This window comes from Myxocyprinus asiaticus, chromosome 2 (assembly GCF_019703515.2).
Source record: "Myxocyprinus asiaticus isolate MX2 ecotype Aquarium Trade chromosome 2, UBuf_Myxa_2, whole genome shotgun sequence".
Lineage (NCBI taxonomy): Eukaryota > Metazoa > Chordata > Actinopteri > Cypriniformes > Catostomidae > Myxocyprinus > Myxocyprinus asiaticus.
In genome coordinates, this window is record NC_059345.1 from 29,956,567 (window position 1) to 29,982,152 (window position 25,586).

General features: G+C 38.6%; 1 protein-coding gene across 1 annotated transcript in view; it reads left to right on the forward strand.

The window, feature by feature from the left end:
• Nucleotides 1–25,586, forward strand: part of LOC127454714 (talin-2-like) — an 83,100-nt gene that overhangs the window by 32,023 nt on the left and 25,491 nt on the right. The window contains exons 4-33 of the mRNA XM_051722075.1: nt 4,963–5,060; nt 6,705–6,834; nt 6,920–7,072; nt 7,788–7,930; nt 8,266–8,393; nt 8,689–8,752; nt 8,935–9,039; nt 12,995–13,150; nt 13,316–13,417; nt 13,629–13,705; nt 14,136–14,316; nt 14,551–14,664; nt 14,781–14,889; nt 16,155–16,363; nt 16,492–16,590; nt 16,680–16,847; nt 17,737–18,031; nt 18,114–18,280; nt 19,601–19,729; nt 20,316–20,429; nt 20,567–20,680; nt 21,096–21,230; nt 21,331–21,459; nt 21,551–21,653; nt 21,977–22,185; nt 22,307–22,426; nt 23,558–23,755; nt 24,176–24,315; nt 24,402–24,495; nt 24,590–24,679. Of these exons, the coding sequence (XP_051578035.1) occupies nt 4,963–5,060; nt 6,705–6,834; nt 6,920–7,072; nt 7,788–7,930; nt 8,266–8,393; nt 8,689–8,752; nt 8,935–9,039; nt 12,995–13,150; nt 13,316–13,417; nt 13,629–13,705; nt 14,136–14,316; nt 14,551–14,664; nt 14,781–14,889; nt 16,155–16,363; nt 16,492–16,590; nt 16,680–16,847; nt 17,737–18,031; nt 18,114–18,280; nt 19,601–19,729; nt 20,316–20,429; nt 20,567–20,680; nt 21,096–21,230; nt 21,331–21,459; nt 21,551–21,653; nt 21,977–22,185; nt 22,307–22,426; nt 23,558–23,755; nt 24,176–24,315; nt 24,402–24,495; nt 24,590–24,679 (4,073 nt within the window). The remainder of the gene's footprint in view (nt 1–4,962; nt 5,061–6,704; nt 6,835–6,919; nt 7,073–7,787; nt 7,931–8,265; nt 8,394–8,688; nt 8,753–8,934; nt 9,040–12,994; nt 13,151–13,315; nt 13,418–13,628; nt 13,706–14,135; nt 14,317–14,550; nt 14,665–14,780; nt 14,890–16,154; nt 16,364–16,491; nt 16,591–16,679; nt 16,848–17,736; nt 18,032–18,113; nt 18,281–19,600; nt 19,730–20,315; nt 20,430–20,566; nt 20,681–21,095; nt 21,231–21,330; nt 21,460–21,550; nt 21,654–21,976; nt 22,186–22,306; nt 22,427–23,557; nt 23,756–24,175; nt 24,316–24,401; nt 24,496–24,589; nt 24,680–25,586) is intronic.

Here is a 25,586-nt window from a genome sequence, read left to right on the forward strand (position 1 = left end):
GCGCCCCACCGGGAACTAACCACATTATAGAGACCACGAGGAGGTTACCCCATGTGACTCTACCCTCCCTAGCAACCGGGCCAATTTGGTTGCTTAGGAGACCTGGCTGGAGTCACTCAGCATGTCCAATCGGGGCTTTTTTATAGATCTTGAAGGAATGTTGCAAGCCGCTGGCACCCCTCATGATATAATATTGAGCTTAGTGAAGCAAAAGTGTGTTAGCTCGTTAGAGCAACATTGACGCTTCACGGGATGTGTAAAAATCTTGGTCTTACAGATTTTTGGAGACTTTTGAATCCATCTGGTAGGGACTATACATTTATTTTCATCAGTCCATAAGATTTACTCTAGATTTTTTATTTTATTTTACATCTAAGTCCCTCATTTCATCTGTTGTTGATTGCTCAATTGGAAACATTTTAGTCTCAGATCATGCCCTTGTGTGTTTAGAGGTTTTGCCACATATGGAGAAAAGGAAATCATATAGTTGGCGCTTTAATGTATCCCTTTTGCAAAGTCCTGAATTCCAACAAATGTTAAAGGCTGAAATCAATGTTTATTTGGAGACTAACTGGTCCTCAGTATCCTCTGTGGGTGTGGCTTGGGAGGCAGTTAAGGCGGTTCTTAGGGGTCGGATCATACAGTATGCCTCATTCACCCAAAAATTCAAAGCACGAGAACTCGTAGAGTTGGAAGGGAATATTAAAAGTGCTGAGGCAGAGCTGAAGCGCCGAATGTCGTCTGATGGCCTCAGAGAATCGACCCGGTTGAAATACAGATATAATATTATTTTGTCACGGAAGGTGGGAGTTTTGCTATTCAGGGCAAGAGTCGGGGGACAAGTCAGGAAAACTTCTGGTTAGATATAGAAAACAGAGAGAGTCTTTATCTACCATTCCTCAGTGAAATCTGCTGGTGGTGAAATGTTTACCTCAGACATTGATATTAATATTGCTTTTAAAGAACCATTAGAACTTCCGAAACTGACGGTTGAGCAAAAAAATTCTCATAAAAATTAAATAACCTTGGAGGAGCTTGGCGAGGTAATGAAGGACTTGCCTACAGGCAAGTCTCCGGGGCCAGATGGCTTTGCCGCTGAGTTTTTTAGATCTTATGCTACATAATTGGCTCCATTTTGCTAGAAGTTTATACAGAATCATTAAAGAATGGAAATCTTCCGCCAACCATGACACAAGCCCAGATCAGTCTGATTCTTAAAAAGGACAAAGATCCAAGCGAGTGTAAGAGTTACTGTCCAATTTCCCTGATCCAGCTAGATGTTAAAATATTGTCAAAAATTTTGGCTAACCAATTAAGTTATGACATTTCTTATACATACAGATTAGGTGGGGTTTATTCCACAGTTCTTCCAATAACATTAGGCGTTTCATTAATATCATGTGGTCAGTGGCGTATGGTCAGACTTCGGTCGCTGCCATCTCACTTGACGGCGAAAATGCATTTGATATGGTAGAATGGCATTGTCTTTTTAAGATTTTGGAAATGTGCATGTTCGGGAATACTTTTATTGGTTGGATTAAGTTACTTTATAGACAACCGGTACTGGCGGTGCAAACGAATGGATTAATTTCAGATTATTTTACTCTGGATAGGGGCACTCGGCAGGGTTGCCCTCTTTCCCCATTATTGTTCTGTCTTGCCCTGGAACCATTAGCAGCCGCGATAACAAAGGAGGATGAGTTTCCAGGGGTGGTGATGGGAAGTGTGGCGCATAAGCTTTTGCTTTTACGCAGATTATATTTTATTATTCGTCTCCAACCCTACTAGATCTATGCCTTGCCTCCACAGAATTATTAATTCCTTTTCTAAGTTCTCGGGATTCAGAGTTAATTGGTCTAAAGCTTTGGCTCTGTTTCACGGTATACCATGGTATGAAAATAGACTGTTATCATACAATGTACATTTGCAAATCTTCGATATTGAAAAAAAAAAATGCAACCGGACAGAGAATCTCACCTGCGCATGCCCATCTCCTTTCCTCCTGGTCTGCCTGTCAGACTCGTCAACTTGCCCCACACACACACACATGCAGTGGAGAAAAATGTCAGAGAGAATCGAGGCGAGGGGGTCTTACATAAGTGAGTGTGTGTGTGTGAGTTAAAGCAGTGTTTCTCAACTGGTGGGTCGCAGGTCTATTCGGACTGGGTCGCGGACAGCAGGGAAAGAACAATGACATGGTTCTCCCAATGAAGATATTTCGGCGGCCGCCCAAGTGATAGCCTGTTTAGGACTGCCGAGGCGGATTTAATGATAATCTCGCAATCAGCTAAAGGCTTCTCATCTACACTTCCTCACAAGTGTAAAGGAACCAGCTCACGATCATGATCTGCTCTTCTCTCTGGTGTGCGCGTGCAACAACTGGGCTTCCCTCGATATTGCGGAGCGCAGACCTCAAAACTGATGTGACCAATTTCAATTGTAGTGAGACTTTTCTAGTTTTAAGCGTTACGGAGGAAGTCAAGTTGAAACCTCTCAAACAGTAGGCAGCCCAGACATGCCAAACAGCACTGAGGAGGAAAAGAGCAACACTGTGCTATGCGGCAAAAAATAAAATCATTACACCTTTCACCTTTACAAAATTGTTTCACGATTTTACATGAGTAAAAGTAACTGTTATATTTTGACAAAAGGTTATAGTTTCTTATGAAATAATCTAAAGGTAGAATCTATTAGACCTCATTTTACATCAACAGTGGCAGTTTTAAAGTTTCAAGATGTGTTTCAGCTAGTATTTATTTTTTCATAAATATTATAATTTAAAATTATTATTACTATTATTTAGACTAGCTACACTGACCTAACCATGGTAATGAGGAGCCTTTCCTCCTGTGTAATATGTATTTTCTGTTTGAATTATGTTTGAAATTAGGAAACAAACGGGGATAATAATGGGCTCATATTAGTAAATATGCTCTTCAGTGTTTAAAAGGGGGGAAAGGAAACTTCATGTTGCTTTCGTTGTTGACATCAACAACAAAAATAATGTCACTTGATGCATGTCCTTATACTTGAAAACCATGAACAAAACTAAGCAACATAAAAGGAAATGCAACCCAGGATACATTAAATACAGGTTATGTTTTTACTATGGTGGGTCGCCACTTGATTTCCAATGTAAAATCTGGTCCTGAAGCAAAACCAGCTGAGAACCATTGAGGTTATAGATACATGCTATTTTTATTTATTTTTTTATCATGTTTATTATTCGGTTTATTATTATAATTCTGTTAGCTTTTTATTTATTTTCAAAAGGGAGAATTTTTTTACACATACTTCCATTAAAAAAAAATGGTTTCAAGTTTCAATTATAATAAAGCATTTGTTCAACCAAAAAAAAATAAAAAAAATCACTGCTTTCACTCCTTTAAGGGTCATTGTAACTGATAATAATTGTTGTGTGATACCGTATACCGTAATACCGTGAAACCGTGATATTTTCTGAGACTGTGAAAATCTTCCATTGCAACCCTAATCATTATGTATTCGGTCTCAGACAATTGGCTCATTGGTCGCTTCCAACTGAGCCCTTCCCTGGTTTTGTATTGAACAGGAAGTTCTTGCCCATATTTTGCCATTGCAAAGCCTTTCTATCAAACTAATCGGAGAAGTTAAGTTACACCCCATTATCTCGCATTTGCACTCGGTATGGACAAAAGTGTCCAGAGTGTTTAATTTGGACATATATTTAAATGTTGTCTCGAGCATATGGCTGAACCCCAAATGATGTATTAATAAGTCCCCTTTCTGCTGGACAGAGTGGATTGTGAGGGAGGTTAATATACTCGGTGACCTATATGAGAGTGGAGTGTTGAGATCCTTTGAAAATTTGGTTCAACATTTTGAGATTCCCAGATCTCAGTTCTATAAGTATTTACAGCTGCGCCACCTGCTCCGTATTGTTTTTGGGAGTAGCATACACCCCCCTAAAGCGGCAGATACTCTGGAAGTGGTGATTACTGCTTTTGGAAAAGGTCATGAGGCATCAGTGTATTACTCCCTGTTAATTCAGAGTCTGGGGGATGGAGCTTTAACTTCTGTCAAGAGATTATGGGAGAAAGACTTAAACTTGGCATTCTAAAAAACGTCAAGTCTGCATCTAGAGGTGCAAAGGTGCGCTTTATGCAATTCAAGATTTTACATCAATTCTATTGGACCCCTTCTAGATTGTATAGGCTTGGTCTTAAATAAACACCCACCTACTGGCGATGCCAATCAGAATATGGAAACACAACCCATGTTTTTTGGTGGTGTGTTAAGATCCAAGAATTTTGGTTGAAGGTTCAGAGTTTTATGTGTGATGTATTGGGCACTCAAATTTCATTTTGCCCCAGACTCTCTATTTTAGGCGATGGGGCGGTGATCAATATAGGGGATAAACACATAAAAAATTGGGTCCTAACCAGTTTTATGATTGGCAGACAAATTGTTTTAAGGGGATGGAAGTTGGCTGGAGCGCCCTCATTTCAAGAATGGTGCAAGGAGATGAGGAGGCTGGGGAATTGGGACTCGTTTGATGGGAAAAGGGGCAGCTATTTGGCGTTTTCGGAGGGCTCTCGGGGAGGGGAAATGGAGAGAGAAGTTTAGTTTTAAATGTGTGTTAAAATATATATATATATATATATATATACACACACTGTATATATATAATTTTTTTGTGTCTATAATCATGTGTGACCATGGGATCACATGTTGGGGATTGGGAGGGGTAATATTGGGAGTTAAATGTTGATTCTGTGTATATATTTTTTGCTTTTCTTTGTTATCTACATGAATCAATAAATACAATTTAATCAGAAAAAGTTACCTAATTTTATTTTCTGCCTTGCAAGCACTGGTATTTCATTCAGGAAATGCAAATCTAGTTTGACATTAAGTTGCAAGTGTTCTGCTATTATCAGTGTGCAAATTGCAAGCTCTAATACAAAGTGTTTTGTTTCTCAGCATCAGAATATGGGCTGTTTCTGTCAGACGAGGACCCCAGGAAAGGGATCTGGCTGGAAGCGGGCCGGACGCTGGATTATTACATGCTTAGAAATGGGGTAAAGTCTTTGATCATCTGTGTCTCCACTCAAGCTGATTTTACAAGCTCCTGTCAAATGTTCTGTGACTTGTCTTCACACTCTTGTCTCGTTTTCTGATACATTATTGCACACTTTATTTTTGGTGCTAAAAGATGAGAAGAGGTTACTCTTAACCCTGCTCTTGGTTATTGTTATAGTTTGTACTTGTGTGTGCGTGCATGTGAGAGAGGGAGAAAGGCTCCTCTTAGTGAGAGGAACTGCTGCGATGTGATTGAAGTTTAACTGATTGTTTGTATTTGTTAACACACTGTGCTTACGTGAAGGAGTGTTGTGTATAGCTTAATGCTTGTTCCCAGAAATAAATATGTATGTTTGGATGTGGGTGAGTGGTGTAAATTGTGAAGTATTAAATTAAGCTTTCATCAATAGTGTTCATCTTTTGTTGATCAAAAGGATTCTTCCTCACTCATACATGCACTCAGTCTAATGTTTTGGATTTTGCATGCAAAGAAGGCTTCTCTCTATCCTTTACTCTGTTGCATTCTTCTATCTCACTCAAACACACACACATTCATTACTGTGCTTGTGATAAGACATCACTGCATTAATATTCCTCAGACAGGGATTTGTTCAAAGCTCTAACCCTAGCTATCATACGTCTTCAATTAATTTCGGTCTGAATCCCTTGATGTACAAACTTCATTTAAACTTTTACATTTAGTAGATAATTTCAGCCTGAAGTGTTCTATCTACATTTGGTTTTTGTTAAACTTAATAATAAGGAATATAAGATTCAAGTTTGAAAATATACCACTGGCTGCCAGAATGTTCAACCTTCAAAATGTAACTGACAGCAATGATGTCATCATGATGTTTGCATACTGAATTGGGATTGGTCTTCCTTGCATATGTTTAACCATTTATAGCTGCTGTTACTCTGCACAGTGTTGATCCTTCATTTTTTCCAACTGAAAGCAAGACTCATGCTGAGTGTCATGTCAACAGCAAACCTGCTTTGATGCAGCGCAGAACAAAGCCTAAAACCTAAGCTTACCTAAAACTTTAAAGGGATAGTTCACCCAAAAATGAAAATTCTCTCATAATTTACTCAACCTCATGCCATCGCAGATGTGTACAACTTTCTTTCTTCTGCAGAACACAAGCAAAGAATTTTAGGAGAATATTTCAGCTCTGTAGGTCCATATAATGCAAGTGAATGGTGACCAAATCTTTGAAGTTCCACAAAGCACATCAAGGCACCATAAAAGTAATCCATAAAACTCAAGTGGTTTAATCCATGTTTTCTGGAGAAATCCAATTGGTTTTGGGTGAGGACAGACCAAAATGTAACTCATTTTTCACTATAAATCTTGACATCTGCATTTTCCTTGGCGATCATGATTTCAAGCTCAGTTTCACTTTCTAGCACCATCTAGCGCTCTGCGCATGCGTCAAGCATTAGAAAGTGTTATCGTGCTTGAAATCATGATCATGCCTAGAGACTGCAATGGCAAGATGTACAATAAATAATTAGTTACATTTTGGTTTAATTTTAATTTTTAATTTAATTTTAAATGTTACTTTAAGGCTTTAAATCTTGTGCTGCCTTGCAAACATTGGTATTTCCATCAGGAATGCAAATGTGGTTTCTCTCTCTTATAGGATATACTGGAGTATAAGAAAAAACAGAGACCACAGAAGATAAAAATGCTGGATGGAGCAGTGAAAACTATCATGGTGGATGATTCCAAAACTGTGGGAGAACTGCTTGTCACTATCTGCAGTAGAATAGGTCAGTGAAACTCTTGTATACATACACACACATGCAATCACAGGCCAATAACGAGCCTTACTGTGTCTCTTTTTTCTTCTTCCAGGAATCACAAACTATGAAGAGTACTCTCTCATTCAGGAGGTGGTGGAGGAGAAGAAAGATGAAGGGATGGGCACACTGAAGAAAGACAGAACTCTGCTGAGAGAGGAGAGGAAGATGGAGAAGCTCAAAGCGAAACTACACACAGATGATGACTGTAGGCAACATATCAGACATGTTTACTGTATGTTCAGTAATATAGAAATAAACAATATATTGCCTAAAAAAGCCAGTTTTGCATTGTCTTATCAATGCTTTACTGGTGTGCCACAATTAGGTAATGCATTTTAATTATTTGAATTCAATTTACAAAATATATATTAGATTTATAATTATTGAAATATAACTATTAAATCATTATAGATAGGCTTTCTCTGCAAATAGTTATGTATGCAATTAAGGGCAATTAATTCGATGAATTAATTGGCATGCCATGTAATTAATTAGATTAAAAAATGTAATCGATTGACAGCTTTAATTAATAGACATTAAAGGGATGGTTCACCCAAAATTGAAAATTCTGTCATCATTTACACACCCATGTTGTTCCAACCCTATATTTCTAATTTCCTGTGGAACACAAAAGGAGATGTTAGACAGAATGTTAGCCTCCAGTCAGCATTCACTTTCATTGTATGGGAAAAGATGCAATGAAAAGTGAATGGTAGACTCCTGTAGAAGCCATGTTTGTTTGTGTCTGCCTTTTTCTGTAGCTAGACTGTGGTCATTTATCTATCTCTGTAGTGGTATAGGGTCCACAATAAGTCAATAATAATGTTCAGACATTCATGTCTACAATTGTTTAGGATCAAGGTTGATATTTGTTTCCTATTATTCTCTGTATTTTTTATTTTTTTTCACTCTTTTCGCAGTGAATTGGTTGGATCATGGACGTACATTCAGAGAACAGGGAGTTGAGGAGAGCGAAACTCTGCTGTTGAGACGAAAGTTCTTCTACTCCGATCAAAACGTGGACTCGCGAGATCCTGTGCAGCTCAATTTGCTCTACGTGCAGGTCAGACTCCAGTCACTGTTGTTTTCTAGTGATGTGAGGTGAAAGCCACAATCAGTACCTAACAGTCTTGGCTTGGTTCCACTGTAATCGCTACTGCAGTGATGTTGACCTAAATTGTGTGTGTTTCCATGGTTCTCTACATGCCTGTTCAATGCAATCTATATGCACTGAAGTGCTGTAAATCTGTTATTGACACATGCCCCTAAAAGCCACTGTGAGTACTTGGCTATATGCTGCTATAAACAAAATATCGATCTGTAAATTACTGCAGCCCCCATTGCCTTTCTGTAAGCTCTAAGCTCTCAAAATATATATTTTTGCGTGTGTTTCCCCAGGCACGTGATGACATCTTGAATGGTTCTCATCCGGTGTCATTTGAAAAGGCTTGTGAATTTGGTGGCATTCAAGCACAGATCCAGTTTGGGCCTCATATAGAACATAAACACAAGTCTGGATTTCTGGAGTAAGACAGCACCCTAGTACATGATTAAATGTGTTTAGTCTTTACTGCCCATCTGCTTTATAATCAAGAGGGCTGCATTATTAAAAAGCTAGTATCAAATCAGTGATCACAAACAAATTATGTGTAAAAATGTTATGTTGGAATGGCCATATGGTCCATTTAGTTAATATGAGCTTAACAAATTTAATTGAAATTTGTATTTTATTTAGTGCTTTTAGACTTTGTATAACTGTAATGCTCATTTGCAGTTCATTAAATTTACAAAAAGAATTTTTACTTTGTGCGTTTTGTTCAGTTTGAAGGAGTTCTTGCCTAAAGAGTACATCAAACAGAGAGGAGCAGAGAAGAAAATCTTTCAAGTAAATCTCATTTATTCTGCTCTCTGGATATAAACCAAAATTATCATTTTTACACGCAGCCACCTGTTTATCATATACCTCACTACTTGGAACCATTTAAGCATAGCAATAATGTACAGTATAAGATAAATGAATTACTGTTTAGATGAGTAGATGTTGATTGTTTGGTGTGAATCTGACAGGAGCATAAAGCTTGTGGCGAAATGACAGAGATTGAAGCCAAAGTGAAGTATGTGAAGCTTGCAAGATCCCTCAGAACATATGGAGTGTCTTTCTTCTTAGTGAAGGTAAAGTGAGTGAGCGAGTGAGTGAGTGTGTGTGTGGGGGGGGGGGGGGGTCTTTATATAATACAGGCTGTGTGTGCTTACCTTGAAAAATAACATTTCATTGTTTTCTATGTCAGCTCATGATATATTGTAAAGGTGTTTTTGAGATTACCGGTCTTTCGTCACAAAAATCAGTTAAACATCAAGGATACATGTCTTTTCTTCAGTCTAGAATTTTCTTTTGTATATGCATTGCCAATCAGTGTTGGTGAATGTGAGTTTTCATCATCTGAGAGGAATTCCACCTCCAGAGTTCCTCCATCTCTTCCATTCGCCCCCCTCTTATATTCCTGGCTAGTGGTCGTCTGCATGACTCAAAGTGATTGCAATTCAGCTCTGCTTGAGTTGTAAAGTTAAGCTGAAGCAGATGTGTGCAAGTTCTTAAAACACTTGAGAGAACACATATTACTGATTTAATTTTGTTATGGCTTTTATTTATCCCATATGCCCTGTCTTATTATGATCTCTATTTATAAGCTTAAAATGTTTCCCAGTTTTTCTGGAATTTTGTGGTAAATGCACTTGTGCAGAAAGTTGAGGTGTGAAAGATCAGCTCTGAAACTCAAAAGTAAAGCTCATCTAATTCATCTGCTAACAGCTCATAGAGCGGGTGTGAAAATGGAAAAAGATAAGCATAATAGAATCTGGGAGGATAGAGGAAGAGTGTTATGGAAAAGGTGTGGAAAAGTCTTGAAGATAAATTTGTCTGCCAAGCAAGTCTTAATCACACTAGGGCTGCAACGGAAAAAAAAAAAAACCATATTCTTATATTAATGATCATATATTCCAAATCTTGCCCAATGTTCCCCTTCAAACATTGGGAAGTCTATATAATGTATGCTGTGCATGGTGTGCTAAAATTGGGTGCTAAAATTGTTTAAATATAAAGGTTAAAATATAATGTAGGTAAGGCAAAAAAAAAAAAAAAAAAAAAAAAAAAAACAACAGTTTGAAATAATTTTCTTTGGAAGTTTTGATTTAAACTGTTTTGCTGCTTTCAAGGTTAAAACAGTATAAAATAAAAAATCTGTAATTCGTTACTCACCCTCATGTGTTCCAAACCCATATGACTTTATTTCCTCCATTTAACACAAAAGGAGATGTTTGGCAGAACATTAGGAACTTACAGCCTAAGTCACCCTTCACTTCCAATGCTCCTTTTTTCCATAGAATGAAAGTGAAGGGTGATTTATGCCTGATTTATACTATGGAAGAAGTCAAACCCTTTTCTCCTGGATGAACTAAAGCACCCTAGGGGAACGAAGTCAGCATTTATACTACACGCGGCATCATTTTAAAATTAGTTCGTTTAGGGTGTTGTCACGGTGTTTAACATACTGTTCCAGCCACAAGTAAAGCCAATAATGCAGGTTTTTCTGTCTGTGAACTGCCACTTTTAGTGCTGTGCCGCTTTGTTTTATTAAACTTGTCACGGAGCCTCTTCCACTTTTAAAAAATCCAATCGCTCCCTACTCATTTTACATGGCCATGCTGTCTTTGTAGAGTTTGTGTTGCAAATCATGTAAAAAGTATACTTCTGCACAATATCTTAGAAGCGGGCTTCAGAGTTATCCATTTTAATGACAGTAACCTAGGTAACAACTCCTCAGCAGGCACACACGATTGTAAATAAAAAAAATGTCACGTTCAAACCACACCTACGATTAGCTTTAACCAAACATCAGCGCTCTTCGACCAGCTGAGTTTTCCAAGGTTATGAATTTCAGAGATGTGTGCGAACAGGAGAAATCTCACCAAACGAACACCTTGGCAGAACAAAACATCACTGCACTTTGTCATCATTTGTAGGCGAACCAAGCGAAGTCTGTTCGCCCAGAAAGTATACATTTATAAATTAGCCTTATGGTTGCCTAATATCTCCTTTGTGTTCCATGAGAAAGTCATACAGGTTTGGAACAACGTAAGGGTAAGTAAATGATTTCAGAATTTTCATTTTTTTCATGCAACTATTTTTTTTCCAAATCAAACTGTATATAATAATAATGATGATAATGATAATAATAATAATAATAAACAACCACAAGCAAGGTATTAACAGAGGTAGAATTTTCTGCAGGAACACACACATTGCCTCCTGTGAACAGTAATGCGTTACTGCATCATAATTAAATTACTTTTTTCAGTAATGAACAAATGTAAGGGTCTACACTTTTTGTAATCCCATTAAAGTTATTGTTAATATAAACATAATTACTTGTATTGAAAGAAGATATTTTGATACATTTTAAAACAATTGCAATAAATTATAATTAATTTAAAACCTAAACTTTTTGATAAAAAAAATAAATAAATTATTGAGCTCTCTTTCTCTGTTGGCTGTATTTGATACAGTGTACAGTTTGATAGACTTGTACAGTGGAAAAAGAATTTGAACCCTTTGGAATTACCTGCATTTATGTATAAATTTGTCTTAATCTGGTTTGATCTTCATCTAAGTTACAATAATGAACATACACAATCTGCCTTAACTAATAACAAACAAATTATTGTGTTGTTATTGTACATACTGAATACATCATACAAACATTTACAGTGTAGGTTGGAAAAAGTATGTGAACCCCTATGCTAATGACGTCAACAAAAGTAAATTAGAGTCAAGAGTTGGCAAACCTGGCATCCAATTAATGAAACAAGACTGGAGGTGTGGTTTAGAGCTACTTTGACTTATAAAAGTACTCAAACATTTTGAATTTGCTATTCACAAAAAGCATCTGCTGACGTGGACAATGCCTTGCAAAAAAAGAGATATCGGGAGACCTACGATCAAGAATTGTTGCTTTGCATAAAGCTGGAAAGGGTAACAAAGTTATCTCAAAGAGCTTAGATATTCATCTGTCCACAATTAGAGAAAATGTCTGTAAATGGAGGCAATTTAGTACTGTGGTGGATACTCTCTTTAGAAGTGGCCATCCAGCCAAGATGGCTCAAAGGGCACACTGCAGAATGCTCAATGAGGTAAAAAAAGAAACCTAAAGTGACAGCTAAAGACTTGAAGGAATCACTGGAACTGGTTAACATCTCTGTTCATGAGTCTACTATACTGAAAACATTAAACAGGCATGGGGTCCATGGCAGGACACCAAGAAGGAAGCCACTACTTTCCAACAAAAATATTGCAGTGTATCTGAAATTTGCCAAAGACCACCTTGACACTCTACACGCTACTTGGAAAATGTATTGTGGACTGATGAAACTAAGGTTGAATTGTTTGGGAAGAACATGCAGCACTACATATGGCATAAAAAGGGCACCGCGTACCAACCCGAAAACATCATCCTAACGGTGATGTACGGTGGAGGGAGCATCATGATTTGAGGCTGCTTTGCTGCTTCGGGGCCTGGACCGCTTGCCATCATTAAGGGAAAAATTAATTTTAGGATTGACCTAAAGAGAGTCGTTCACACCAGATATCCTAAGAATATGGTTGAGCTGCAGCTGATCTTTAATGAAGAATGGTCCAAAATTCCTTCTGAATGTTGTGCAGGTCTAATCCGCAGCTACCGGAAGCGCTTGGTTTAGTAAATTGCTGCCAAAGGAGGATCGACCAGTTATTAAATCCAAGGGTTCGCTTACTTTTTCCACAGCACTGTGAATGTTTAATGGGATGTGTTCAATAAAGACATGACATATTATAATTGTTTATGTTGTTAGCTTAAGCACAAATTGCTTGTCTGTACTTGTGACTTTAAAGATGAGATCACATTTTATGACCAATTAATGTAGAAAACCAGCTAATTCCAAAGGGTTCACATACTTTTTCTTGCCACTGTATTAGTAGGTAATTGTTTAACATTTAATGATGCTTGATATCACTGTCTTTTAGTGTTGCTGGCTCGCTGTTAGGATGAGCTGTGGTTCAAAATAGTGAATTCAACTTTTTATGTTGGTTTTTCAGGAGAAAATGAAAAGCAAGAATAAGCTCGTCCTGAGGCTGCTAGGTATAACCAAAGAATCAGTGATGCGAGTGGATGAGAAAACCAAAGATGTCATTCAGGAGTGGCCGCTTACTACAGTGAAGAGATGGGCTGCCTCACCTAAAAGCTTTACACTGGTACTTATATCACAACATACATATCCATAAGATAATGGACTTTCAAAAGGCTCAAATAGCTTAAGATTCTTCAGGAAATTACTTGAGATATTAGTGTTTTGTTTTTTTCTCGCAGGTTCTCAAGCTTTTTAGCTTTGATTAAACGGTGTTTGTGTTCATGTGCAGGATTTTGGGGAGTATCAGGAGAGCTACTATTCCGTGCAGACCACCGAGGGAGAACAGATATCTCATCTTATCGCTGGTTACATCGATATCATCCTTAAGAAGGCCAGTATTCAACCACTTTCACTGCTTTTCTCGTGTGACCTGTGATGCATTCAGTTTGTTTCATGTGCTTTACTGGAAAGAGATTATGCACTTTCCTAGATTATGAAGGGTTTTCGAATCACAGATTAATGGTATACATATTAACAGTATTCAGAGTCTTGTCTGTGTAAATGTATGTAAAATGTTTGTTCATGGCTGTTTGGCCCCACAGAAACAAAGCAAGGACCGTTTTGGCTTGGAGGGAGATGAAGAGGCCACCATGTTAGAGGAATCAGTTTCTCCAAAAAAGTAAGGCATACACAAAGCTCTCAAAAGCAGCCTTTTTGAGTCAGCAATGATAAGAACCATATCTCCTTTCATGGCTTTGTAATTTCTTGCCAGTTATCTTCAGAAATACTTCTGTAATCAGAGAAGTTCAAGAGGAGGAAATAAAGGAAAATAATGTGGAATGGTTTTACACAGTGGAAAAAACAACAGCAACATTATCTCAGTCTCTAGTTATCCAGAGTTATCTAGATGGAGCTAAGGTTACCTATTCCACACACTTTTCTGTACTCTCAATCTGTTTTAATGATTGCGAAGTCTGCAGGTGTTGAATAAACCATGAATGCTTTAGTTTTAGCTAGAATCTGAACCAAAAAGCTCATACATTCATGTCACTCCTGTATCATTCTTTATATCTCTGTATGTCCTCACTCTCTCGTTCCTTCTTGCACAGATCTACTATATTGCAGCAGCAGTTTAACCATGTTGGGCGGGTAGAGCATGGCTCGGTGGCACTGCCTGGAATCTTGAGGTCAGGGTCTGTTGGCCCAGAAACACTGAACATGGGTACCATGCCATCTCCACAACAACAAATCACTATTGGACAGATGCATCTTGGACATATGCCACCACTGGTGAGGACAAACACAAACAAATGCTCATATTCATGGCCCAATTTATGGGCCAAGCCAATTAATTGTCCAGTATTTTGCATTGTATTGGCCATGTGCCACCCTGCTGTCTAGATATCAGCATCAGCCATTGAGTAACCCATATTGTTCAATCATTAATTTACAGCTGTCATTGTTTACATCTATAGATCAAATTGTGAATTGTTTAATTTTTGTCACCCTCAACTGGCTGATCAGAGTGCAGCCCAACAAGCACTAGTGGGCACCATTAATAGCAGTATGCAAGCAGTGCAGCAGGCTCAGTCAGACCTGGAGGTGGTGGAAGAGCTGCCACCACTTGGAGATGATATGGTGAGAGAATACATGTACACATGTAGATGTGCTTGTGTCATCTTAACCCTTTGCATTTACCTTCCTACACTCTTGCCCTTATTGCCACTCTCCATTCTTTCAAAATTTTCCTTTAGGCTTCTAAAATGTGGATTCAAAACAAGATGGATGAGTCCAAGCATGATATTCACTCTCAGGTGGATGCCATTACAGCAGGAACTGCCTCTGTGGTCAATCTTACTGCTGGTAGGGCCTTGACCTAGAAAACATAACCAACTGAATTAACCCTTAAATGCATGGGAATTTCTCCAAACCCTCTTACATATTCAGGTCTTTAGAGACCTGACACACATCTATAACAAATGGATCTACAGAATGCCCAGATAGTGTCAAATTTTCAAAATATTTTCAAGATAATTAGAAAATAATAGAATAAAATATATTTTGATGTTTTATTTTTCACATATCAAAGAGATGATGCAAAAAATGTAGGACAGATTCATTACTTCCACACTGAAATTTCATGAGACGCAACTGGCTGTCAAAAAAATATTGAGCTACACATAACACATAAGCTACACATAAGTAATACAAGTATTTCTCAGGCATTTATTGAGTCTAAATAGATGCACAACTTACATCATTTCAGTAGTACACCCAAATGGCAATAGTCATATCATACTGTTCATGTGTTGAACTTGCTATAGTTTACTTCCATGTTGTTTCTTTATCAAATAGAAATGTCAAATGTAAATCAAGTCAATTACTGAAACAAAAGTACACACATATGGAATACTGATAAATCACCATTGTTGTTAATTCTTTGTTGCACAAAAAATAAACGTGATATAGTATTTATTTGTATGAATATAGTACTCAATACTCTTGTAATAAACAAAGAAATAGATATCTTGTGATAGTAAATGTATATAGAGATGAAATAATCATAAAAATATAATTTATGGAAGTGCAAAAATAAATAAAGAACCAGCACTCTTTCATATCTAGGGTCTCTAATGACCCTATACACTTTTAGTACTTAAACCATTATAAAAAATAATAATAATAATTTCTTTTTTTCGCATTATTCTTTTTATTCTTTTTGTGTGTGTGTTACACTGTTTATAAGAGAGAGATTGATAAATACTAAGGGTTAAAGTGGGTTTAAGGGCTAAACTAATTAAATTATTGAGGCCTTTTCACAACAATTTCATGTTAATAAGAGTGTAAAACTTTGGTCTTCCAAAATAAAATACTGTAGCCTTTTGGAAAAAAAAACCCCAGCTTAAACCCTGGACTTAGCTGGTCTGGTTTGCTGGTATTAGAGGGGATTTGGGCACTGATATCTGCTTGGCTACTTTAGGAGACCAGCTAGACCAGTTTAAACCAGCTAAGACCAGCAAACCATCTTAAACTGGGTTGAGTTGCTCAAGCTTTTTTCAGCAGGGCGCTCTTGGCATTTTGAATATTACCCACAATGTACTGATTGAGTCTCCTGTTCCATTTCTCAGGTGACCCAACAGACACCGATTATTCTGCAGTTGGGTGTGCAATCACCACAATCTCCTCTAATCTGACGGAGATGTCAAAGGGTGTGAAATTACTGGCTGCTCTTATGGAGGATGATGTAGGCAGTGGACAGGATCTCATGAGGGCTGCCAGAACTCTCACTGGAGCTGTGTCTGATCTGCTCAAAGCTGTGGAGCCTACATCAGGAGAGGTGAAGGAGTGTGGGAAATCCTATTTTGAATATTGTTTGTTTATTTATTATCTTAGTGGCTTATCTCATGTGATGCTTAATCATTTTGATAGTGCTGTATAAAATGGTGTCAATGTGTTCTCATGCAGCCACGACAGACGGTTCTGACTGCAGCTGGTAGTATCGGTCAAGCCAGCGGAGATCTGCTCCGACAGATTGGAGAGAATGAAACCGATGAACGCTTCCAGGTACATTGGATTTCTCTCATATTACATGTAGTGTACATTTGTGTATTAGTGTTATTCTCACTGTGATACTGTGTGTGCATGTGTTTCAGGATGTGCTGATGAATCTGGCTAAAGCTGTGGCTAATGCAGCAGCCATGATGGTTCTGAAGGCTAAGAATGTTGCACAGGTGTCTGAAGATACCGTCCTGCAGAACAGGGTTATTGCTGCTGCAACTCAGTGTGCCCTCTCCACTTCACAACTTGTGGCCTGTGCCAAGGTAGAGTACACACACATACAGTATGCTTCTAATCCAATTTGATTTTTAAAACAAAGAAGCCTATCACCCTGAAGATCTTGCTTGGGTACCCAATGAAGCTAAGCAGGGTTAAGCCCAGTCAGTGCCTTGATGGGAGACCTCCTGCTGGAAGAGGTGTTAATGAGGTGTTATTGAGTCTGTTTGGCTCCTAATGCCAGAGTATGATGACAGGGAGACTATACTGTAAAAAGACACCATCCTTTGGATGAGATGTTAAAATGAGGACTCTCTAGGGTCATTAAAACTTTGCCCGTTGGCCACTAGCCATCAATAATCCCGTATACTGTATATGAATTGGCTTAATCACTATTCTCTCCAGCAATAGTTGATGTGTGGTGGGCATTCTAGTGATCTATGGCTGCAGTCACATTATCCAGGTAGATGCTGCAGACTGGTGCTGGTTGAGGAAATTCCCCCTACTGTATGAAAATTGTCCAGAAAAACACTATATAAATGCAATAAATTATGATTCATTATTAATTATAACAAAAATAAATAAAAAACCTCATATAGAATTGTTTAATACATTCCTAAATATCCTACAATATCTGTTCACCACTGCAAGGATTTATTATTACTTCTGTCTGGCTTTTTCTTAATTCATTAGTAAACATTTACTGTTTTCCCCTAAAAAGGAATGTATTCATTTACATTTATGCATTTGGCAGATGCTTTTATCCAAAGTGACTTACAGTGCCCTTATTACAGGGAAAATCCCCCTGGAGCAACCTGGAGTTAAGTGCCTTGCTCAAGAACACAATGGTGGTGGCTGTGGGGATCGAACCAACAACCTATTCATGTGTTAACATATTCCCTCTTTTGCTTGTGTATTTATTTATTTATTTTTTAGGTTGTGAGCCCTACCATCAGTTCCCCCGTGTGTCAGGAGCAGCTGATTGAGGCAGGGAAGCTGGTGGATCGTTCAGTGGAGGGTTGTGTGCAGGCCTGCCTGTCAGCCACCACTGATGGAGAACTGCTGAAGGCTGTTAGTGCAGCGGCTGGTATTGTCACACAGGCTCTCAGTGACCTCCTCACTCACGTGAGGAACTACGCCTCACGCGGGGAGCCTATCGGACGCTACGACCAGGCCACCGACACCATTATGATAGTTACAGAGAGTATTTTCAGCTCCATGGGTGATGCTGGTAAAATAAATGCATATTTGCCTATATTTAGAGCTATATACACATGCAAGCTGTGTATTGGTTTTAACATTATGTTCTGTAGGTGAGATGGTTCGACAGGCTCGTGTTCTTGCCCAGGCAACCTCTGACCTGGTCAATGCAATGAGATCAGATGCTGAGGTGGAGGTGGATGTGACCAATTCCAAAAAGCTTCTTGCTGCTGCCAAACTGCTTGCAGATGCCACTGCTCGAATGGTCGAGGCTGCAAAGGTATGTATTTTTGTTTTGTGTTGTGGCGTTTTGTGCGCCTTAGGCCGCCTTCCTTTACACCTGATATTACCATGCGTTTTCAGTGATCTGATCACATTTGGATGGGACTTGAACACATTAAATGCCAGGTGTAAATGCACCCAAGACTGATTGTCATGGGATCACTGAAACCACTTTCAGAGGTGGTCCGTGACAGATTCTTGAAAATGTGTAAATATGAAAAGAGTAAATACACTATCCGTTATCTGCAAACAGCTACATAAGTATTAAATTATGTACCAAAGTTGTGCTACAATTATCCGGCTTACAAGCGTTGTGTTGCGGGTTCTCTGCATTTTCTTTTTAATCTGCTTTCACCATTTGAAAAAGGCAACCAACACAACTGATCTAGTCACCTGATTTAATTAACAATATCCCATTATTCCACTGTACAGCACTTGGAATCTCTTGTTTCTTTCCCCAAATTCTCACTCACATCTTTTTCCTGATTGTGCTTTACAGCTTTTTCTCCTATTGTCTTCTCTTTTATTCCCTATTACTGTAGCATCCAGTAGGAATGTTTATACTTCAGAGACACACAATTGTCCAGATACCTTATTGTCTATCTGTCAAAATGACGAAAATCATTTTATCCGACAATGCTTTTTTTTTTTCTTTTTTTTTAAGTTCAGTTAATTATGAATAATATTCATTTAAAACATGACCTCAAATTTAATATGTAAGTGGCTTTTTCCATTTTGCATGTGAAAGTGTAATCGGATCTATCTGATCATACTGGAGCCACATTGGAATACATGGTGTAATCCAGCTAAAGAATATCCAAATACAATCCAGAAATGAAAAGCATGTTAATGCCTGGTGCAAAAGGGGCCATTGTGTGTTTGCAAGCTTTTAATCACATGGATATAAAAGCATAATAATTCAATAGCTATACATTCACAGATGTTACTTGTATTTTTCTAAGATCTGATGCCACATTAAGGAGAAATTTTAATCCTAGAATATTTATTCTAGCAATCAATACCACTCTCATAAGTGTTTGAACATTTAATATTGGTCTCAGGCATATTATTTGCGATAATGTAGTATCTAGATGTTGTTTTTTTTTTTCTTCTCACTATTCTCTCATCTTTGTTTATTCACTAACTCTCATGTTAATAAGTCTATGACTTAATAGACATACAATACTCATTTCTATTTAGGCACACACAAATAAATTACCGCCTCAGTAGGTTATTGAAACAACTACTGGTCTACAGATGAAATTGATAAGACATAGTGTAGCAGACTCTAGTGTTTTTGACGTGTGTGTTCATCCAGGGAGCTGCAGCATACCCTGAGAATGAGGACCAGCAGCAGAAGCTGCGAGAGGCTGCAGAGGGACTGCGTGTGGCCACTAATGCAGCTGCACAGAACGCCATCAAGAAAAAACTCATCACAAGGCTGGAGGTCAGTGTCTGGCTTATGTGATTATTTGAAGTTACTGTAAATTGTTAAAGCGCTTACACTTCTGGGAGCCTGGGTATTTCAGCGAGTATTGACGCTGACTACCACCCCTGGAGTCACGAGTTCGAATTCAGGGTGTGCTGAGTGACTCCAGCCAGGTCTACTAAGCAACCAAACTGGCCCAGTTGCTAGGGAGGGTATAGTCACATGGGGTAAGCTCCTCGTGGTCACGATTTGTGTTTCTCACTCTCAATGGGGCACGTGGTAAGTTTTGCCTGGATCGCGGAGATTAGCATGAGCCTTCACATGCTGTGAGTCTCCGCGGTGTCATGCACAGCAAGCCACGTGATAAGATGCGCAGGTTGACTGTCTCAGAAGTGGAGGCAACAGAGACTTGTCCGCCGCCACCCGGATTGAGGTGAGTAACCGCACTACCACGAGGACCTACTAAGTAGTGGGAATTGGGCATTCCAAATTGGGAGAAAAGGGAATAAAAATAATAAAATAAAAAAAAGAGCTTACACTTAGCCCTTTCAATTAAGCTGTGATTCAATTTGAACATTCAAACATCTGCTGTTTATTTCTTCAGAATGCTGCTAAACAAGCTGCAGCTGCTGCCACTCAAACCATTGCTGCATCCCAGAATGCAGCACCCTCGAACAAGAACACTGCCGCCCACCAACAACTTGTTCAGAGCTGCAAGGTCTGTTTTTGAGTATGTTTTTAAGATATTTCCTTCGCGTGGAATTTGTTTGCAATAATATATTATGTTATTGATAATGTAACTGTGTGTGTGTGTGTGTGTGTGTGTGTGTGTGTGTGTGTGTGTGTGTGCGTTAGGCCGTAGCTGACCATATCCCTCAGCTGGTGCAGGGAGTGAGGGGCAGTCAAGGGCAGCCGGAGGATGGTAGTGCCCAGCTTGCCCTCATCATTGCCAGTGAGAACTTCCTTCAGGTATCACAGTGGTATTGAATCTCAGATAACTTCACTCTCCTGGGATTTGCGAACACTTAGTTGTTTGTGATAGAACTGCCATAGTGGGATTGTGATGAAAATGGCAATTATGAATTGATTTAAATTTTCTTGGAAAAAAAAAAAAAAAAAGAATAGGTAAAACATATATTCATAAAAAGAAATAAAATTCAATTTAAAAGAAACACCTTTTTATTAATTAATTCTTCATATGCATAATTATTCATAGGATAGTGATAATTGTCTGTAAGTTTGAAACCTGTGGATTTAGATAATAGTGGTTCAGCTAATAAAAAAAGTTTGGAAGCCCTTGCTTTAAAGGATCTATTTTAGTATTTTAATGTCTTGGTGACCAGTACCTCATTTATATCATTCCTTGTTTGTTTGTTTTTTTTAGCCTGGTAGTAAGATGGTGGCATCAGCAAAGTCCTCGGTGCCCACAGTAACAGACCAGGCGGCAGCCATGCAGCTGGGACAGTGTGCTAAGAGCCTGGCCACCAGCCTTGCAGAGCTTCGCACTGCTGCACAGAAGGTACTTGATCTGTCTTCTCCACACACATTTGTAATGACTACAAGATCCACATACTTAACCAAGAAGAACTTTTCAAATCCATTTCTTATGTGATATCTAGGCACATGAGGCATGTGGCCCCATGGAGATAGACTCGGCCCTCATAGCAGTACAGACACTTAAGAATGAACTTCAGGATGCTAAAATGGCTGCTACTGATGGACAGCTGAAACCCCTACCTGGAGAATCAGTGAGTAAAACCACATTCAGTAATCATATTCTATCTCTGCAAATAAGCAGTTATATGCATCCACTTTTTGACATGATTGTTTATGTTGTAGTTGGAAAAGTGCACTCAGGACCTGGGAGGTTCTTCTAAGGCTGTTGGTTCCTCCATGGCCCAGCTGCTCACCTGTGCTGCACAGGGGAATGAGCATTATACAGGTAACATGCCCACTCACATATGAGCACACGCAAACACGCACACCACACGTTTGTTTTTCTATCAAGGTGGGGACTTATCTTTCACTTCTGTTTTGTTCATACTCAGCTAATGATAATATTTTCTCTCCCCTACCCTTAAAGCTAACTAAAATAGTAAAATTGTAATTAAGACATGATTTACTATGTTCATTGAACTGTTTTCCTTTCCAACTGTCCACACAATGTTGGTGATTTCAGGTTTAACTGTTTTTTTGGAGGATGTTTGGTCCCTACAATACAGGCAGAACCTGACCACACACAAACAAACACATGTTTGTTTACAGGTGTTGCTGCTAGTGAAACAGCGCAGGCTCTGAAGACTTTAGCACAGGCTGCGAGGGGAGTTGCTGCCACCACATCAGACCCTGCTGGAGCTGCAGCCATGCTGGACTCTGCACGTGAGGTTATGGAAGGATCAGCCAAATTGATTTCAGAAGCCAAGCAGGTGCTGGTTGCCCCTGGTGATGCAGAGATACAACAGAGGCTAGCACAGGTTAGTGCTAAATATCTGTATCCCTGCCATCAGAGAAAAGCTGCTTATGAGAAAAAAACAAACATATGTAAATAGTGTTTTACTAACTTGTATTGTCCTGTATGACAATGTTGTTTGTTAGGTAGCGAAGGCTGTGTCCCACTCATTAAACGCATGTGTGAACTGTCTACCTGGCCAAAAGGATGTTGATATGGCTCTGAAAAGCATCGGAGAGGCCAGCAAAAAACTGCTGGTAGACACGGTGAGCTACAATCAAGGAAACTTAAAAATAAATAAAGTTACTGTAGTTTGAAGAGTGTTCTCTGACATTGCTCTCTCACAGCCTTCAAAATATTCCATATTACTATTACATATTTTACATTTTAGTTGCTTTAAATTTTAAAAGAAAAGGCGAAGTGTCCCATAAACTAAATGGACAAAAGTTAAGCTCAGTTACCCTGTGCTATCTAGCTGGGAAACAATTTTTTTAAATGCAATGTGCCAATCTTCAAACATCCATTTCAGACAATTGGAGAAAGAGGAGGTTATAGGTTTTGTAGTAATGATTAAGCTTATTTCATTTTGAATCACTGAATACATTTACATTGACACCAGAAAGCAGTTTATTGTGAGAAAGTGGCATTCCCGTTTGCACTGTATAAGTGGTGTACTCTTTACTCCCGTACACATGCAGCTTGGTCATTAAGCAGTTTTCTCCACAGCAACATTATTTCCCTGCGATGCTTGTGTAAATAACAAACTTTGCATCCGGGGAAGAGTTCGCCTTTTAATTCTCCGTTGCTTCGCTTTATTTCCAGATAATCCAGAGTTGTTGCTTTGTTTGATTTCTTAACTTTCCATTGCTACTTGAAGCAGGATTGCTTCCCTTTTACATAAAACTATGGGATTCCCCCAATATACAAGTGCATATATGCAAACGTAACGGTGTGTATAAAGTGGTGTGTACAAATGGGTATAGTTTTTATTGTATGTGCTTTTCCCAATGAAATGTTGAATACTTTCTGCTGTGTTGACTTGTTGTTGGGCTCCATCCTACGACGTTTGCGTTCCGGTCAGTTCATGCACATGAGAATTCCTCAAAAACCTGTAAGAATAACGCTTATGCGTTTACATGACCATGTAATCAGCGTTCTCCGGGAGAAACCTGTGTGTGTTATATCACGTTCTCTTAATCCCTTAAACTGTTTAAGGAAAACGGCGTTCTCATTTACGTGATGTTTCAGAATGCCGCCTTCTGCAGAAACTCTGGAATAAACTGTTTCTTAAGTGAATGTAATTGTGGTCATTGCTGCATTCAATATACTGTGTTGTATGCCACTGCAAATCATGTAGTACATAGTGTTTAATTTTAGTACTTTGTGTCTTACTGCAGCTCCCTCCCTGCAGTAAAAGCTTTCTGGAGGCTCAGAGTGACCTGAACCAGACCGCAGCTGATCTGAACCAGTCTGCAGGTGATGTGGTCCATGCCTCTAGAGGAACCACATGCCAGCTTGCAGATGCATCTGGAAAGTTCAGTGAGGACTTTGATGAGTTTCTGGACGCTGGCATTGAGATGGCTGGTCACACTCAGGTAAAATGTATGGAGCATGACAAAATGTTTGATCTCAAACAAATTTTTGCCAAAGGTGAAAATGTGTGTTCAGAAATACAATATCAAGTAAACTTCAACCAAAGCTAAAGATGCAAATGTTCAGCTAAATGTTCCATTGTTCCTCCCACATTAAAATGTAATGTACACTAAATATGTGACTCTTTACATCAGTAATGATTATTTGTATTTTATGTAAGCATTATACAGTATGTAAATACATTAATATAATATTATACATGTTTTTATAAGCCAGGTTTTTATACAGTATGTAACAGGGTGCCTGCTTCATCTCTCTATCCAACATACTTGGCCTGAAAAAGACCCCTTGTCTAAAAGGTCAAAGCAAACTGACCCTTTAACTTCCCTTTTCCTTATTATTTAAGTAATTTGTTGTTTTAGAGTAAGGATGATCAGATACAGGTGATTGGAAATTTGAAAAACATCTCCATGGCCTCCAGTAAGCTGCTGTTGGCTGCAAAGTCTTTATCTGTGGATCCTGCAGCAGGCAATGCAAAAAATCTGCTCACTGCTGCTGCCAGGTACTTAACACTGTGCGTGTGTATACGTGTGTTATACATGCTCATGTTTCTGTATTTTTAACTTGACTCCACTGCATGTTATTCAGGACGGTGACCGACAGCATCAACCAATTGATTACCATGTGTACTCAGAATGCCCCAGGACAGAGGGAATGTGACAATGCTCTGAGAGAGCTCGAGGTATCCTACATGACCTGCACACAATGCACATTGAAGTCATTTTTCTTACTGTTTAAAAACATTGGGATGTTGTGTTCTTTTGTATGGGTTGCAGGCTGTTAGGGGACTGCTGAATAACCCGAACGAGCCAGTCAATGATCTCTCCTACTTTGACTGCATTGAAAGTGTCATGGAGAACTCTAAGGTAAAAGTAACATGATTAAAAACTATATAATAATGGAGGTTTTGCAGATTTTGGTTGCAAATATTTGTTGAGCATATACCTGTTGGTATAGTTAAAGGGATAGTTCACCCTAAAATTCTCTCATCATTTACTCGCCCTCATACAATCCCAAATGTGTATGACTTTCTTACTTCTGCAGAACACAAACAAAGATTTTTAGAAGAAGGGGTCAGTGAAGTTGTTTTATTGGTTGATGCCTAGCCAATGAATGTCACCGGTGTGGATCGTGTTAACTGGGTATGTGCATGTTATTAAAAATGTGTAACATTATTAACCTGCTTTGTTTCATTGATGTCCGTTCTAATGAATTTGACAGTTTAAGAGCGATTTTTAACAGCTTCACAGGGTAACATGGTTACCTATGTTAACGTGGGACATTGGTTTGAATGGGAACTGGCGATTACACTTGTCAGAGCAGTAAATCACAAGTGGAATTATTTTATTCGCTAAATTAAAGCATCATAAGCTGAAATGTCTCAATAATTGACCTATACACTTAAATTACATTTATTTATTTATGAAATATCTTTCTTTTCATTGGTTCTGTTGGTCTAGCAGTCGCGTGTCCGCTAACCATGCATATCGACCTGGGTTCAAGTCCCCTGTGAACATCTGTATTTTTATTTACATTGTTATAACAGCATTTTACTTTTCAAAGGTTATGTGTATGACAATGTCGTATGTTTATAACTACCCATGACACTGCCTAGAACAGAACAGCGTTTTTTTTTGTGGAGAGCAAGTGCAAAGGCCAAATTGACCAATGGGTGAGAATAAATGAGAATACACTCTGAGAAAGCATGATACATTTCTTCAGAAACATAATAATTCTGTTTGTTTGGCAAAATCTTAAGATTTTCTATCTTAA